General features: G+C 32.6%; 1 protein-coding gene across 1 annotated transcript in view; it reads right to left on the bottom strand.

The window, feature by feature from the left end:
• LOC143251099 (ankyrin repeat, SAM and basic leucine zipper domain-containing protein 1-like) overlaps positions 1-20,276 on the bottom strand; it is a 35,510-nt gene that overhangs the window by 7,806 nt on the left and 7,428 nt on the right. The window contains 7 exon segments of the mRNA XM_076502466.1: positions 3,193-3,325; positions 3,996-4,135; positions 8,227-8,361; positions 9,500-9,577; positions 9,579-9,612; positions 16,028-16,142; positions 18,503-18,625. Of these exon segments, the coding sequence (XP_076358581.1) occupies positions 3,193-3,325; positions 3,996-4,135; positions 8,227-8,361; positions 9,500-9,577; positions 9,579-9,612; positions 16,028-16,142; positions 18,503-18,625 (758 nt within the window).

Below are 20,276 nucleotides of genomic sequence, written 5' to 3'. Positions count from 1 at the left end.
TTAGAAACATGTTAAAACATAGCTTGCATCAGAAATATGGAAGCTGCTAACAATATGGCCAACCAGATTACAAGAGTGAATTCTATTACTAAAGAAAATTATTCTGAATTCTGTAAAGTTATTTGGTTTTATCACTAATAAAAATTAAAAACTTGAAAAAAGATTATTAATATGTTATGGGGTGTGTGTGGGGTGTTGTGATATGTTATGGGGTGTGTGTGGGGGTGTTGTGATATGTTATGGGGTGTGTGTGGGGGTGTTGTGATATGTTATGGGATGTGTGTGGGGGTGTTGTGATATGTTGTGGGGTGTGTGTGGGGGTGTTGTGATAGGTTATGAGGTGTGTGGGGGGTGTTGTGATATGTTATGGGGTGTGGGGGGTGTTGTTGTAATGCTTAGCTAGAGAAATTTGAAAGTTTCATAGTCCCCCAAAAAAGTTAGGAAACACACTATCAGACATTTTTGTTGCTTTACCCCATAATTAGATTTACTCAAACCCAAGACAAGAAAAAAAAATGCATCTTAGATGAATAATTTATCCCTATAGCACTTTATGACATTTTTGAATTTAATTCTAGAATATTATATTCAAAATTTAATTAATTGACTTTACTATTAATATATTTTAATGTAATTACTATTATACTGCCTATGTTTTATTCATTTATTTAAAAAAAAACATTTAAAACAGCGATTAAAACTGTTAGTTCTTGCTATCACATGATCTGCTCACTGTTACAATTTCTCAACTTTAAGAGCTCTTATACAAATAACTGAGAGTAGCTCACACAGATTGTTGTATTAAACTCTCAACATCGACCATACAAATGTATTTTATAATTGGAAACAGTTGAAAAATCTCTTTCCCACAAGAAACTGCTTTTAATTCTTTCTTAAGTTTCAAGATCAGTCAGCCATACCCACTTGTGAAGTCAAAGCTGTGTTGCTAAGCAACAGTTTGAAGTTGAATGGCATAAACGTTTATAATCAATAGAAAGAGTACAATCCTCTCTGTTCAGTTAACTTGAAGACGTTAGCACTGTATGGTATTGTATATACAAAATAAAGAAGTTTAGTCCATTGTCAAGTGCAGGGTCCCTAGTATTTAGTTATATTTTTTTTAATTTACACAGTTAGATTGATAGACATTTAAACTGTATTTAGGTTTTACTTTTATGTTTTAGTTAATCATGTATTATTTGTGTTTTAAAATACATATCTGGAAAGGTTTAATTAATTTTATAAGTTTAACTTGTTTTCATCTGGATTGTAAAAGCTTATAAACACAGTATGATCTGGTTTTTCAACAAGTTTATGCACAGATTCTGCCAACATTATTTCATGAAGCCCCACAGGCATCAACTGACACTTCACCACAAATAGCAAATGGCAAAGAATTTAAAATGAAGACTAAAAAATAGACTATAACTGAAAAGATAAAGCTGTAATATTAAGCATATAAAAAATACAACTTTTCTAGTGGATATCTACAGAGAAATGAAAAGTATATACATATTGTAAACATTTCATTGCACTATACTTGATAATAATAAATGGCTTTTATGACATAGCTGAGAAAATAGACAATAAAATATAAATATTTACCTTACAAAAAATATATTAATTTACGAGATTCTAGAGGTTATGCAAATGGAATATGAAAACTGTAAAATAAAAAACTAGTGTTTCTATACTTCATATAAAAATCAATTTAAATGTGAACTATTCAGAGTTCAAGTAGAAGTAACTACATTAAATAAATTTATTATAAGAAAAAAATTAATGTAGTTTTCTGAATGTTCTTGAAAATATAAATTAGTATCACCAAACTGTTTTATTTTTGGAATAAAGTATAATGATAGCAATATTGTATGCTACTGACAAAGGGATATATCCCATATCTCTTTGAAGGAAAACTATTGGTCAGAGAAGATATCTTGGATCTAAGTAACAGACTAACTAAAAGGATTGTGATGTTCTATCATTCTTCTTAAACATAAACTTTATTTATAATACTTCATTATCTTTAAGAATTTGTTCTAGAACCAACACAAAATAATACAACCTTAGTAAAACCCTAGTGTGCAGAAAGTACCCAAAAATAAAGTTGATCAACAATGACCACAATTTTAAGTATTTCATATACCACCTCCTGCCTTGCTTCTTTTTGGTCTTCCTTCATTGGTCAACTCGTTTACCATCACAAACAACAACATGCCATTGGCCCTGCTGATCTTCACTTTGCCATCCTGAACTGACTAGACATCTCAGGCTTTGTCAAAACTAAACAAATAATTTATTAACAATTTAACAAAAACGAAAGTCAGCTTTCCTTTGAAACTCAATACCAGTCACAATCAACTCAAAATTCCACCAGCAGAGTTGATGAGGATCACAAGAGTGGTCCCCACGGGGGGAGAGAAGTCCCCTGGTTGGTCTCTTTTCAAACTAAACCCTTGCCATGAGCTTGTAGTGTATGACCTTATAAGAACAATCCTCTCACTTTTTTCATGATATTTATTCTTAAGTATCTCCAAATAATATTTCTGATCAGTTTCATTACTTTCAAACATTTCATCATCAGTTTTACATTTTAATTACGTTTTCTACCAATATTGGAAAATTACACTAAACACTTCTTTTTATACAAATACATTGATGAAAATGTTAAAATGGTTTAATGTTTTCACCAGTTCAAGTGATTCCAACCAATAAGAGCTATTTAGTATGTATTTAAAACTATGTATGTCATAGTAAAAATAATAAGGAACCTCATCATAACAAATCACTTCAATGAAATATTTTAAGGTTTAATCCTGATTTGTTCATAATGGACAAAGAGAAACAGGAAGCAATGGTATTTTAAAAATCAATTTCAGTAGTTCTTTGTTGTGCATTTTCAATACAAAGATAAAATATCAAACAAAGCTCTGTTCTTCACAACAACAACTGTATGTTCAAACATCCTTTATATTAACACTTGCAGATCTACTGTTTAGTCATGGACAAAGTCATAATGAATAAAATATTGAATATAATAATATAGTTTGGGAGTTTTGGGTCATGTTTTAATACTTATCATTGTAATTAACTCTACTTGCATTAGCATGGTTCAGAGTACACATGCCATAACATTATATGTACAGCAAATCTGAGATCACAATACATTTGATTAAACCAAGATATCCTCACCTTCTCAAGATCATGTTCACTCATCAACAAAAGATCATGGAACTTGATATGGTGATCATGAAAAACTGGGATAAGGGCAGAGAGCTCCAAACTGGTTAGAAACATTTCAAGGTCCCCGAATCTCATGTATTTACTGAAAAACAAGAGCTCCATTAAAACACTATGATATCTTAGTATCTTAAATGAAGTCAAACACTAAAATAGTGCAGATGCACATGTTTGTTAGAAGCAAATAATTTTGTTAAAGCATTCAAAGTCTTCAAATGTACATTAATGAAAAACATAACATACCGAAAAAAACAGCTTAAAACATTTCACAGATAAGCTGAATGAAAACCAATGATTTCTTCAACATCCATCAACAAACTACAAAGAATATATTCACACACTAACCATTAATTAAGCAGTAATTCAGTATATCTTATTACACTTCATACAAAAACAAAACAAACCCAACTTGTTCATGGTATAACATTACTTACTGAATTAATCTAATATGATTATAACCTAAAATTTAAATTCCTCTTATATAATTCATAAGACTTTAACTCCACATTTCCTGAAAGGCTCAGTAACAGATGCTATGCATTTGAACCCATAAATAATACCAAGCAGCTTTTTCTCACACAATTCTAAACACAAATATACTGTACATTAGTGAAGTGTGCATACCATCCTGGCTTGATGTCTCATAAAATGACTTGTCATTCCCTCAAAAACTGGATTCAAATACAGTCAACACTTACTGTCTTTAAAGGATTTACAATAGTGAATAGAATAACCTTCATCTACAAATTAACAACCTATCTTGTTTTTCAATGGAACTTGAACTTGTAGTTAAAAGAGGATTTGAATGAACTTCCACTTCCTCTAGCTTCTGCTTGTCAGAATTGCTCAACTTTCGCTGGGTCTTTCTTGATAAATTTTCCAGGATTTCTCCAATCTTGCAAACAAAACACATGTAAAAGCCAAATATTATAGTGAATCATAACATTTCCTTTTTACTCTAAGCATCATGTGAATAATGTTTTCTTAGCTTTTTTTTAATCTAAACATGTTCAATAAAATCTTTCTATGGGTCATACTGAAAACCAGGTTTCAGATTACATGTTTTTCAGTTAAACAGCTGGTTTGGAATCACTTAAAGAATTTATCTCACATTCAAACAGTTTTCACAAAATAACCAAGTTTACCTTTAATTACTTTCCTATCCAAGTTACAATTTTCCTTTAATGATGTTTCCAATATGTACTTACCTCCCATCACACAAATAGCTATTCTCATTTAGTGCTGCCCTCTATATGTAAACAGTTTTTTGCATGCCAAAAGCCTTGAGCTCCCATGTAATTTACAATCAACTGGTTCAAAAGTGTCTCACCATGCAACCATCCACCACCAAAATGAGTGCAAAACACTCTCCTGACACATGTAACTCCCTTTATTCAATCCTAATGAACTATTGCTTCTTGCTTTGGTGAAAAATAAAAGCATTTAGTTGTCAACTGAAAGGAAGCATTGAAAGTGTGACAGTTGGTAAGTACCTATCAAAAGTACATTTTCAGCATAGGAAATTTTTAATTTCCAATCCAACACATCATCTTCTCTCATATAAATAGCTAGATTTCCATATTTGAGAGGTTTGAAGGACCAGTGCAAGGACAAAAAAACAAAGAAGCATTCCTTGAAAGCAACTGAAGAACACCATAAAAAAAGTAAATCCACATATTAACAGAACCATACATGGGAGACTGTATCACATCTGGATGATCAGTATGGTCACGATGTCTCTGTAAATATTAAAATCAATCTGACAGGAACTGACCTCGACACAGTAACATCCTTAGTATAAGAGAATCATCAAGGGAAAACCGTACTGATCTGCAAGTCCCATCATTGTAACACACAACACTGGTGGAAGGAGCAAGAATTAAAATAAGTGAGAAAACATAAACACCTATAATACATGTGTGAGGAAACATAAACACCTATAATACATGTGTGAGGAAACATAAACACCTATAATGCATGTGTGAGGAAACATAAACACCTATAATACATGTGTGAGGAAACAAACACCGATAATACATGTGTGAAGACTTGCATTGATTGACTTGTCTCTGAATCCAAACCCCAGCCACTGGAAACTGACATCCATGTGGGATGGGATGAAGGATCCCAACCAAAGGAGTGACTGTTCAGTCCAAAGATGTAACATCCTCTTGAATAAATCTGCACAGAGACAGAACATCAGGTTGGAGGGCATCTCTTCATCTGAACCAATAGAACACCACCACCATACTTTCAACTGAATGGATTTATCATTATTTGTATCATATATAAATATAACAGTCAAAAGGATGCCTCCATGATTCATCAGGCTTGAAACTGGAGAGTAGTAAGGACTCCCACACACAACTAGAAGAGGGGTGGGGTAGAAAATGAGAGTCTGTTGGAATGTCAGCACCTAAGACAATGTAAAACAGGTGACCATAAAAACTTTAAAGTTAAAATAAAACCATATCTGATTTATTAATTTGAAGGAATGGTAGAGATAGGCAGTTATCCCCTTCATTTTTACCCATGAAGTCCATGAGTGGGTATGGTCTGGAATGGGCACATTAATAATGCAAATATATCATGATTTATTAATTTGAAGGAATGGTAGAGATAGGCAGTTATCCCCTTCATTTTTACCCATGAAGTCCATGAGTGGGTATGGTCTGGAATGGGCACATTAATAATGCAAATATATCATGAGGAAAAACCTGAAAGAGATCTCATGGAAAACCCCATTTCAACAGTTAGTATTAAGCAGTCATGCTAAGTGTAGATTTGGCTATTTGAAGTATGCCTCACCAGCCACCATTTCTCACAGAGCAGGATCCAGACAGTAAAAAAAAAAAAACAAGGGAGAAGGGAAATTCCTGAAAAAGAAAATATATATATGAATATAAAATAATGTAACAATGTCACTGAAGTCTAAAGAATGGCTATAGCCAGAATCCAATGACCCAAAGGTGAAGACAGCAATCCAATGCAGATAGTAACACATGAACGAATGTGGTGTAGTTGACAATACCAATTGAAGAATTTCCTCCAAGGGATGAGAAGCCAAGGAAAGTTAAAGAGCCTGATCTGTTGAGAAGACACTTGGAAGAAATTACAGGAAGAATACACCAATCAAACTAAAAGCTAACCCAATTCGGCAGGATAGAAAGAGAAAGGTCATGAACAGAGGATGTCTGCCGAGGACTGAAAAGGTGAGAAACACTAGAGAAAGTAGCCGTGCAGACAACATAGCAATGAAGAGCATGGATGCAATAGCAGCTTATCCTGATCTGACCAAGGATAAAGGTGGCAAATAGAAGGAATGGAAATTGGCAAGAAAAGAACTGATCCTCCTAAACAAATGAAGTTTTGGGAAGTCAAGATTCATCCAGATAAAAGAAAATACAGTATCTGTGATGTGATAAAGAGTATGTGGAACATTGGTAGCAAATAAATCTGACTAACGAAGTCCACAGGCTTATAAGAGAAAGAAATGTCTCAAAGGATAAGTGCAAAATCAAGCACAAGGACAGAGGTTCAAACTAAAACAAAGTGATGCAGTAAAAATCCACATTCACATCCAACTCTGAAAGGATTGCATGCCAAGGTGGATAAGTAATCCGAAAGGAACACACCAACAGGGAAAGGGTAGGAAAAGTAAGAACTTAATGGTTCTGGGAAATACAAGAAATGTGGGAAAAGGTGACCTGATAACATAGGGTTGAAGAGACAGAACAGCCAAGCAAGCATGAATATGTAATATGAAGAACAATGGGTTGAGCATGGGAAAACTCTAACAAAACAACTGCAGAAAAGTTTTACTGAGGTTGATAAATATCCCTAGAGGAAGGGCAAATGAAACAAGCTAAAAAAGAAGCAACTTACTGTGACAAACTGAATCTTGTGGTCAGACCACCAACCTGAAGATATTTATACAGTAATCACTTTATCACTAACTATAAAAGACTTATTCCCATGGTATTTCTGTTAAGATTGTTTTCCACTCCTTTTCCAGGTAATGATCAAAAATATAAATCATCACTTAGGAACAAAACCATCACCTCATTTTTATTAAGTAAACTGTGGCATTCAAGATGAATGCTCAAAATTCATGTTGACTTTTTAGAAAGGTTTATTAAACCTTTATTACTACAAAGTATCTTTTGTCCTTTTTATAGTTAAAACATTTAAAATCTAAGTCAGTGTTTAAAAAGTTTAAAGTGGTAAATGAATGTTAACTAATAAATATTTTTTTGATATTTTAGCACATACATAATCTACTTGGTCTTAAAAAAACTGTTTATTACTACCAAATATCTTTTATCTTTTGTACAGTCAAAAGAATTGAAAATTCATGTCAGAATGTCGGCACTATGTTTTTAACTTCCTGACCTAGAATACAGTGAAAAGGCTTAAGAATGATATTTATTCTATTTCAGAGAACATTGGTTTGTGGTAATATTTCATTTTGCTGGGTAGTTTTAACTAAATGTGTGATAATTAAAGAATTCCTTTAGGGTTGATGAAATAAGTGAAAATCAGGTGCCCTTTGTAGAAATAAACAAATTTATTTTAGTTAAATTCTATAATTTTCAGTAATCCTTCAACAATGTTTCCACCATAATTTTTAATAAGTTTTTATACTAATTCAAAAATAACTCTGAGAATCACTGACAATAACTTTATAACAATGACTAATATATGTACAATTAAACTACATTGTAGCTTATCTGTTCATAATTGAACTACAGGTCACATTCGTGAACTTCATTCAGATTTTATTTCTATCATTTTTAACACCAGATTCTATGTCTACACTTATATAACTTTACAGTCTGATCATACTGTGCATATGTGGTTTTAAAAAATACTTGAAACATTACAGAAACAAGTGTCATATAATGCACAGCACAATACTTTAAACCTCTTGAAACCTACAAGTTATACATTAAAACAGGTTTAAATGACTACATTGTAGAAACTCACCATGTTATGACCCTGTGAAAATGCTAGCTCTGCTGGTTTCTGGCCACTCAGACTTACAAGGTTAGGGTCCGCTCCTGCATCTAGAAGTGTTCTCACAACAAGACCATGTCCACGATTTGCTGCCCATGCTAAAGCCTGAATAAAAAGAACTAGTAAGTCATCATTCTAACACTATATATGGTATTACATAAACAGAGCTCTTGCTCCTAGAAGGCTTGAGTAAACAAACAGGTGTTTCACATGAACACCGCAGCTATAACTTAATGCTGTTTTAGGCCTGGTACAAAAGAATGATTTTTAAAACTATAATTTAAGGACAGTTTAGAATGATAATTTGTACTTCATAATAATATTTATAATCTATAATCAGTTGAAAGTGGTAACACACCAGATGGCATAAGGAGATTACACAACTACATAGTTCCTTCAACAGCATAAAGGACTCCCAATTTCAGAACTTCGAATTTTGCATGTTTTAGTATTGAACTATTTTGAAAACAAAAAGAAATTTTAAAATGTGTCACTCTGTAATAAATAAAAACTTTAAAAATTGCAGTACCAAGACACTTTTCAGTCAGGCATATAGATGCATTGCACAAGTGCTAATTGATTGCCTAAGCTTGTATGATTTAAACAAGTTACTGACACAGTGGTGTTACCGAGAAAAAAAAGAAACACATTTTTGACAAGTGCATTAGTACATCTTGTGTCAGCATGTTTTTGTTTCTCAGAAAGCATTAGTACATCTTGTGTCAGCATGTTTTTGTTTCTCAGAAAGCATTAGTACATCTTGTGTCAGCATGTTTTTGTTTCTCAGAAAGCATTAGTACATCTTGTGTCAGCGTGTTTTTGTTTCTCAGAAAGCATTAGTACATCTTGTGTCAGCATGTTTTTGTTTCTCAGAAAATTCTGCAAGAAAAAAACTTTTTAAAGGATGGATAAGGGGTTCCAAAACTATTCCTATTTAGGGTTTCCATTATCTCTGGTTAATCATTGTGAAATATGAACTTCCATTTTTTAACAGAAGTGAAAACAATTATATGAAGCCATTTTAACGAAAACAAATTATAAAAACTTTTAACATTTTTTTTAAATGTTAGTCAATTTGTCAAAACAAAATACGAATATTCTTTAAACGTAACAGAAAATTTTGTTTACAAAAAAAATATAAACAATCAATTGAGTATTTAAATTAAACAAAGATATTAAGATATTAATATATCATGATTTAAACATAGAAATACACTGAATACCTTAAAATATAAGTACTTACCGTCCAGCCTCGGTTGTCCTGTCTGTTCAGTTCTGTGCCATATTCAATCAGCTTTTGTACTATTTTACATCTTCCTTCAGCGTGCTGAAAACATCAGGGGTGTCATTTGATGCCTTAAGTTTAAAAAATTTTATTAAAATCACAAATAAATCTTTTACATAGGCAAAAAAAAAAAATCAAGCACAGATAAGCTAATTCTAATTTTAATTACCTTTGCTATAAATGCAAGTATATTCTGTAATGATTGAAAAATTTGTATACAAAATAAATTATACATAACATATAAAACAATCCTCAGTATATATGCAAAAACGGCTCGTTTGGGTTGAGAAAATATTTTACGTAGAAGAGTGAACAACGTTTCGACCTTCTACGTAAAATATTTTCTCAACCCAAACGAGCCGTTTTTGCACACATTTCTCTACAAGTGGGTTTTCTCGACATCACTGATAATCCTCAGTATGTAAAAAAATAACTTCACTTGAAAGAATAGTGTGAACAGGACTAAAGCACACAACTTTTTTTAATTGTATTAACATAATATTAATACGGTATTGTCATTTATCGAGCACGTTAAGCTCTTGGGGGACAAGAGATATTTTTAACTGTTTCACTGCTGTCCATGCACGTGTGTGTGTAAGTGTAAACAAAATAACTTGAAGAAAAGATTTACCTGATTTAATCATTGAGAAATTTGAAAGACTGTCAAAAGTGAAAAACAAGTCCATAAAGGAAGAGAATCTAGACAAACATTTCTGACAGTGAGAAGTTATTTTGTCTGTATTTTAGTCAAAACGTTACCTGGGGAGAGTTATACTCTTTAACTTCCTTTATCTATACATCAATACACTAAAGGAAGAAACAGATTACTGACTGTATAACCAAGTCATTTTAAAGCTTACATTATGTGGTTTTGTGCAAACATCAAAAATCTCAGTAAAGTTTGAACAAACATGAGAAATTAACACAAAATAAAAAAGAATTATCACAAAACCAGAGTATGAAGTACTTGGCAAAGTCAAATGATTCACATATATAATCTAATTCCACAAGAGTGTGTGTTTTCTTATAGCAAAGCCACATCGGGCTATCTGCTGAGCCCACCAAGGGGAATCGAACCCCTGATTTTAGCGTTGTAAATCCAGAGACATACTGCTGTACTAGCAGGGGCTATTACACAAGAGAGATACAAAATTTGTGGTGTCGAAGACAGAGACCAAACTGTTTGTGCAGAAATTCCCAGTGCACAGAATGGCAGACGATTAAATGAGTTAGTAGCAAATTATCTGTGGCCCTGGTAGTCCACAACACCTTTCAAGTGCACATATGATCAATAGTTGCTGTACAAAGTGTAACAATATCAGAGGTTACCCTTTCTATGGAAGTAACATTTACAAGACAAATTTATGGTCATGATATTAAGGAATACAAAATTTTCAAAGTTCTCTAAGTCAGGTTTGGCCCATAGAAGCATTTATTAATTCATAGCAGAAAATGTTTATGTTGTTTGTATGTTGGAAATTATATACATGAAAGTAAAACTGAGAATTTAGGAGTATTCATTGCATAAATGTGTTTATGGTCCTGAATTTAAACTAACATTTCACAAAGATATGCTTCTAGCATACTTTCCATTTCAAAGATTTATTATTATATATTTATTTTAATATCTATGTTTTTCAGTTTAATATATGTTTAGAAATGTATGTAACGTATGTTAAATATGTACTGCAAAATTCCTGTCTATTCTCAAAAGAAATTGATATATTTTGAGGTGCATATTAATTTTAAACAATATTTTAATGTACAGACTATTAAATACCTCTACAAATACATTTACAATAGATATGACAGATCAAACATTCAGGTTAGCACAAGAAAATCTGATGTACTAGGTAACAATTCAGTTACCACATCCAGTTAGTCCACAGAAAGTAACATGGCAAATTTCATTTATTTGGTCAGTCACACACCATATGCTATGTAATGTACATCTACTTCAACAACAGCAAGTGTTCTTAAGAGAAGGCAGTGATGAATATGCATCACAAAAGCAGTTCAAAGCAGGAATACCAAATTAATGGCTTTTGTCTAACTAAATGAAGAAAACCTCAAAGACATCACCTAATAATTTAATTTTCTCAAGGATAATAACATGAGTTTGGAAACCTTGTCAATGAGGATGTGATGGGTTATTGGATGCATGCAGAATTTTTCATCATTCTCTGATTGATAAGGATACCACTATGACTACTAGTACATCATTCTCTGATTGATAAGGATACCACTATGACTACTAGTACATCATTCTCTGATTGATAAGGATACCACTATGACTACTAGTACATCATTCTCTGATTGATAAGGATACCACTATGACTACTAGTACATCATTCTCTGATTGATAAGGATACCACTATGACTACTAGTACATCATTCTCTGATTGATAAGGATACCACTATGACTACTAGTACATCATTCTCTGATTGATAATGATACCACTGTGACTACTAGTACATCATTCTCTGATTGATAATGATACCACTGTGACTACTAGTACATCATTCTCTGATTGATAAGGATACCACTGTGACTACTAGTACATCATTCTCTGATTGATAATGATACCACTATGACTACTAGTACATCATTCTCTGATTGATAAGAATACCACTATGACTACTAGTACATCATTCTCTGATTGATAATGATACCACTATGACTACTAGTACATCATTCTCTGATTGATAATGATACCACTATGACTACTAGTACATCATTCTCTGATTGATAATGATACCACTATGACTACTAGTACATCATTCTCTGATTGATAATGATACCACTGTGACTACTAGTACATCATTCTCTGATTGATAAGGATACCACTGTGACTACTAGTACATCATTCTCTGATTGATAAGGATACCACTGTGACTACTAGTACATCATTCTCTGATTGATAAGGATACCACTGTGACTACTAGTACATCATTCTCTGATTGATAAGGATACCACTGTGACTACTAGTACATCATTCTCTGATTGATAATGATACCACTGTGACTACTAGTACATCATTCTCTGATTGATAATGATACCACTGTGACTACTAGTACATCATTCTCTGATTGATAATGATACCACTGTGACTACTAGTACATCATTCTCTGATTGATAATGATACCACTGTGACTACTAGTACATCATTCTCTGATTGATAAGGATACCACTGTGACTACTAGTACATCATTCTCTGATTGATAAGGATACCACTGTGACTACTAGTACATCATTCTCTGATTGATAAGGATACCACTATGACTACTAGTACATCATTCTCTGATTGATAAGGATACCACTGTGACTACTAGTACATCATTCTCTGATTGATAATGATACCACTGTGACTACTAGTACATCATTCTCTGATTGATAATGATACCACTGTGACTACTAGTACATCATTCTCTGATTGATAATGATACCACTATGACTACTAGTACATCATTCTCTGATTGATAAGGATACCACTATGACTACTAGTACATCATTCTCTGATTGATAAGGATACCACTATGACTACTAGTACATCATTCTCTGATTGATAAGGATACCACTATGACTACTAGTACATCATTCTCTGATTGATAAGGATACCACTATGACTACTAGTACATCATTCTCTGATTGATAAGGATACCACTATGACTACTAGTACATCATTCTCTGATTGATAAGGATACCACTGTGACTACTAGTACATCATTCTCTGATTGATAAGGATACCACTGTGACTACTAGTACATCATTCTCTGATTGATAAGGATACCACTGTGACTACTAGTACATCATTCTCTGATTGATAAGGATATTACTATGACTACTAGTATATCATTCTCTGATTGATAATGATACCACTGTGACTACTAGTACATCATTCTCTGATTGATAAGGATACCACTGTGGCTACTAGTACATCATTCTCTGATTGATAATGATACCACTGTGACTACTAGTACATCATTCTCTGATTGATAATGATACCACTGTGACTACTAGTACATCATTCTCTGATTGATAAGGATACCAGTGTGACTACTAGTACATCATTCTCTGATTGATAATCATACCACTGTGACTACTAGTACATCATTCTCTGATTGATAAAAATACCACTATGACTACTAGTACATCATTCTCTGATTGATAAGGATACCACTATGACTACTAGTACATCATTCTCTGATTGATAAGGATACCACTGTGACTACTAGTACATCATTCACTGATTGATAAAGATATCACTATGACTACTAGTACATCATTCTCTGATTGATAAGGATACCACTATGACTACTGGTACATCATTCTCTGATTGATAAGGATACCACTGTGACTACTAGTACATCATTCTCTGATTGATAAGGATACCACTGTGACTACTAGTACATCATTCTCTGATTGATAATGATACCACTGTGACTACTAGTACATCATTCTCTGATTGATAATGATACCACTATGACTACTAGTACATCATTCTCTGATTGATAATGATACCACTATGACTACTAGTACATCATTCTCTGATTGATAATGATACCACTATGACTACTAGTACATCATTCTCTGATTGATAATGATACCACTATGACCACTAGTACATCATTCTCTGATTGATAAGGATACCACTATGACTACTAGTACATCATTCTCTGATTGATAAGGATACCACTATGACTACTAGTACATCATTCTCTGATTGATAAGGATACCACTATGACTACTAGTACATCATTCTCTGATTGATAAGGATACCACTGTGGCTACTAGTACATCATTCTCTGATTGATAAGGATACCACTATGACTACTAGTACATCATTCTCTGATTGATAAGGATACCACTATGACTACTAGTACATCATTCTCTGATTGATAATGATACCACTGTGACTACTAGTACATCATTCTCTGATTGATAAGGATACCACTGTGACTACTAGTACATCATTCTCTGATTGATAATGATACCACTGTGACTACTAGTACATCATTCTCTGATTGATAAAAATACCACTATGACTACTAGTACATCATTCTCTGATTGATAAGGATACCACTATGACTACTAGTACATCATTCTCTGATTGATAAGGATACCACTATGACTACTAGTACATCATTCTCTGATTGATAAGGATACCACTATGACTACTAGTACATCATTCTCTGATTGATAAGGATACCACTGTGACTACTAGTACATCATTCTCTGAATGATAAGGATACCACTGTGACTACTAGTACATCATTCTCTGATTGATAAGGATACCACTGTGACTACTAGTACATCATTCTCTGATTGATAAGGATACCACTGTGACTACTAGTACATCATTCTCTGATTGATAAGGATACCACTGTGACTACTAGTACATCATTCTCTGATTTATAATGATACCACTGTGACTACTAGTACATCATTCTCTGATTGATAATGATACCACTGTGACTACTAGTACATCATTCTCTGATTGATAAGGATACCACTGTGACTACTAGTACATCATTCTCTGATTGATAATGATACCACTGTGACTACTAGTACATCATTCTCTGATTGATAATGATACCACTATGACTACTAATACATCATTCTCTGACTGATAAGGATACCACTATGACTACTAGTACATCATTCTCTGATTGATAAGGATACCACTATGACTACTAGTACATCATTCTCTGATTGATAAGGATACCACTATGACTACTAGTACATCATTCTCTGATTGATAAGGATACCACTATGACTACTAGTACATCATTCTCTGATTGATAAGGATACCACTATGACTACTAGTACATCATTTTTGAGAGTTGAACACATAGTTAATTCATGACATTCAAAGATGCAGCTCAGGAATCAAAGTTGCTTGCAGACAACACAGAATGAAATTGCATGTTAACAGAAGCATTCTCATGTCAGACATTTTCTTAATTCAGAGGCAACTCTTTACACACAAATTTAAATAGCCAAAAGACTGAAGGTGGGTTAGCAAATAGTTTAAGCACAGTTTTTATGAAGATTTCATGAAACCAATAAATGAGGAAGAGGCAGAAATGCTGGCATAAGCAGAAATAACTGATATTTTGAACTGTCAGGACTGTCCAACAACTGGTGTGTCCCCTTTCATTTAATGCAAATATTATTAGTGTTTTCTTTAACCCAAGTATACAAAATGATGTATAATGATTTGAAACTTACTGTTATCAAAAGAAAACAAATTAAAATTTAGTCACTTCATGAGTTTAGCTTAATATTTCATTCAATGATTGAACTGTGATATAAACACATAAGGCTTAACTAATTAATCTGAAAAAAGTTGTCTGAAATTACCATTTTAAATAACACTCAAGAATACTGCTCAGCAAATGAGATATATTCATCTACACATCACTAAATATTTCACAAAGCTGTCTCTATTCAACCTTCTAAATTATGTGCTATCTAACAATCACCTTTCCCAAATGTTGGCATCTGCTCCATATTCCAACAAGTATTCAACACATTTTAACAGGGCCTCTTCTTCATCTTTCCTGGAGGCACATGCAGCCATCAGTGGCGTGAAAGCATCTACAATGCAACATATAAGTTCAACATACAAAAGTCCTTCACATGCTAAAAGCATGAATTCAACAGTAACCCTCTCTGAATCAGAGGGATATGACCAATATTACTCAATTTTGTTTCCCTTCTCATAGTGAAAATAACAACTGCTTAAAACTTAAAACAAATTTACTAAAACACATCTAGTTTTTCTATCAGTTTTTACATTATAAAATTTACAACATTTTATCATGAGATGGTGTTTTGAAAACAATGTTAAGAATACTTCATTTCATCTTAGAATTTCAATGTTTTGTTGATAATCAGAATACTTCACTTATAAAATGTAACCAGTCAATCTCAACCTGACTGACCAGTTGTCATGTTAATGCAAAAATATGTATTCTGGAAACAAAATGAATTAACTGGAGAAAACAAAAAAATTTTGCATTAACAGCAATTACTAAAATAAGAAACAAACACAATTAAAAAGTGAAATAGACTGTAACTCTTTCCACACTGGAAAATACTAAGTGATATCTCTTGATGTTTTCCTTTTGAAAGTGGAAATACTCAACTAAATGGCATGAAACTTTTAACTAACCTATTAAAACTTAAAACATATCTAGTTTCAGAATGATGAAATTCATACAATTTGAATTACTTTATCCTTTTTCATGTTGTAAAATGTCCAAACGTGTTATGAGACACTGTTAAGATGTTAAAAATATTTTCTTACATCTCAGAATTTCATTGTTCTTTTATTATTGACGAGAAAGCTTCATTTTATATTCATCTGGTCAGTTTCAACTAGACTGATGTTCATTAATACACTTCTTTGGGTATTTTATTTGCAAACTACAACAATTTTTGGTTGTAAATCATAAAACACAACAAAATTTATCAATTACCCTGGACCTCACCTTTCAAAATAGTATCACCAAGACTCTAGTCACCTGGAATGGTGATAATTTTGCTAACAGTACCCTCCACCAAAATCATTTATACCAAACAAATAGCTTCTTTTCAATGAATTATAAACTGATTCATTTATGTTTGTTACTCAAATATGATAAAGTAAAAACAAAGATTTGATTCATTAGAATATAATGCTATCACCTACAATACATGATTATAACAAGCTATAGATTTCTCAAAATTCAATATTACCCCCTTAGTAATACAAGTTGAACTTTTTCTGAACTATAATAGAAAGAAATAATAACATGCAAGTGAAATAAAGGTCTGCATTTTTTTTAATTTCATTTGACAAAAACATCAAAAAGAGATTAGCATTACTGGATTGAAACAAATTTAATTTTTATTAAATCCATCACAACAGCCAACCAGAATGCATCTGAGATACCTCCTAGTATCACTCACTTCGCTTCTTTAAGACATTCGAACAGTTTTCTATTCCTGGCTAATAATACCCGATCACTTATTTTGTGATACTATGTGATTTATTATAAACTTCACTTTCGTACATTTCAAAACAATATGGTCAAGTATCACTTATAAATTTCATGACTATGATGAAAATATTCATGGTCAGAAAAACATATAGGTTTAATAAGTCTCAATAAAAAATGACGGAAACCCTATTACCAAAGTGCTTTTGAAAAATGAACCTTCAAAAAGAAAGTTCCACATGTTGAAAACTCTCAGATTATAGGGTTTTTATTGTTTTGCACAATGAAAATAAATATACACAAATATATTGTCTAATTTAAACAATGTCATGTGGTGTTACTTTACCATTTAAAAAAATTTAAAATAAACTCAATTATTAGTTTTCTATTGCAATTATTAAGGTTTTGCTGATATTAAAAAACTGTTGGGTGGTATCTGGTGGACAACTAGTACAAAAAGCTATTCAAACAATTTTTCTTTCACTTTGAAACTATAAAATAGTAACAAAGAACAACATTAATTTACAATGTTAGTGAAAAACAAATAAAATGCAGAATATTTATATTTCAATTCTTTAAAAGTATTAAACAGACAATCAGAATTTTGGTATATTTAAATGTAAATTCAAAACTTCACTTTGTTTTCTGCAACAGCTTCGAAATTCAACAAAGTTTATCAACTCATCAACTGTTCCATTCCTTTGTATTCTGTGCCAACTCTATGTATGCTTGTTACACTAAACATGTAACCGTCATTTCAATACATGTATTGTGTTACAGACCTGCACTGATTATTAACAACCCAGTCAGCACAAACGTAACCGTGCAGTGTACGTGTCACTGTCTAATAACACTTATTGGGAAGTTATAACATGAAACAAACTTAAATAAAGACAAGCTGTCTCATATTTCTCATGAAATTCATATCTAACAAAGGCAACAGCTGAGTACTGGCTGAGAATATTGTTGACTCACCTTTATGAAAGTTTGGACTGGCATTCTTCTTGAGAAGAAACTCCACAATTTCATGATGTCCACAACTACAAGAATACATGAGTGCAGTCCAACCAGCTTTTAATACAGTATCAACATTTATATCTGAAAGAATAAGCATGTCTCGTGTTGGTATTAGTGTGTAAAGTCCAAGGTAAACAAGAATAAGCATGTCTCATGTTGGTATTAGTGTGTAAAGTCCAAGGTAAACATGAATAAGCATGTCTCGTGTTGGTATTAGTGTGTAAAGTCCAAGGTAAACATGAATAAGCATGTCTCATGTTGGTATTAGTGTGTAAAGTCTAAAGTAAACATGAATAAGCATGTCTCATATTGGTATTAGTGTGTAAAGTCCAAGGTAAACATGAATAACCATGTGTCATGTTGGTATTAGTGTGTAAAGTCCAAGGTAAACATGAATAAGCATGTCTCATGTTGGTATTAGTGTGTAAAGTCTAAAGTAAACACAAATAAGCATGTCTCATATTGGTATTAGTGTGTAAAGTCCAAGGTAAACATGAATAACCATGTCTCATGTTGGTATTAGTGTGTAAAGTCCAAGGTAAACATGAATAAGCATGTCTCATGTTGGTATTAGTGTGTAAAGTCTAAAGTAAACATGAATAAGCATGTCTCATATTGGTATTAGTGTGTAAAGTCTAAAGTAAACACGAATAAGCATGTCTCATATTGGTATTAGTGTGTAAAGTCCAAGGTAAACATGAATAACCATGTCTCATGTATTAGTGTGTAAAGTCCAAGGTAAACATGAATAACCATGTCTCATGTTGGTATTAGTGTGTAAAGTCCAAGGTAAACCCAAATAAACATGTCTCATGTTGATATTAGTGTGTAAAATCCAAGGTAAACCCGAATAAACATGTCTCATGTTGATATTAGTGTGTAAAATCCAAGGTAAACCCAAATAAACATGTCTCATGTTGATATTAGTGTGTAAAGTCTAAAGTAAACACGAATAAACATGTCTCATATTGGTATTAGTGTGTAAAGTCCAAGGTAAACATGAATAACCATGTCTCATGTATTAGTGTGTAAAGTCCAAGGTAAACATGAATAACCATGTCTCATGTTGGTATTAGTGTGTAAAGTCCAAGGTAAACCCAAATAAACATGTCTCATGTTGGTATTAGTGTGTAAAATCCAAGGTAAACCCAAATAAACATGTCTCATGTTGATATTAGTGTGTAAAATCCAAGGTAAACCCGAATAAGCATGTCTCATGTTGGTATTAGTGTGCAAAGTCCAAGGTTAACCCGAATAAGCATGTCTCATGTTGGTATTAGTGTGTAAAATCCAAGGTAAACCCGAATAAACATGTCTCATGTTGGTATTAGTGTGTAAAATCCAAGGTAAACCCGAATAAACATGTCTCATGTTGATATTAGTGTGTAAAATTCAAGGTAAACCCGAATAAGCATGTCTCATGTTGGTATTAGTGTGCAAAGTCTAAAGTACAGACGAATAAGCATGTCTCATATTGGTATTAGTGTGTAAAGTCCAAGGTAAACATGAATAACCATGTCTCATGTATTAGTGTGTAAAGTCCAAGGTAAACATGAATAACCATGTCTCATGTTGGTATTAGTGTGTAAAGTCCAAGGTAAACCCAAATAAACATGTCTCATGTTGATATTAGTGTGTAAAATCCAAGGTAAACCCGAATAAACATGTCTCATGTTGATATTAGTGTGTAAAATCCAAGGTAAACCCAAATAAACATGTCTCATGTTGATAT

Source organism: Tachypleus tridentatus, chromosome 5 (genome assembly GCF_004210375.1).
Source record: "Tachypleus tridentatus isolate NWPU-2018 chromosome 5, ASM421037v1, whole genome shotgun sequence".
NCBI classification, from domain to species: Eukaryota; Metazoa; Arthropoda; class Merostomata; order Xiphosura; family Limulidae; genus Tachypleus; species Tachypleus tridentatus.
The sequence above is the reverse complement of the archived record's forward strand: the minus strand, read 5'-3'. Positions and strand labels throughout refer to the sequence as shown.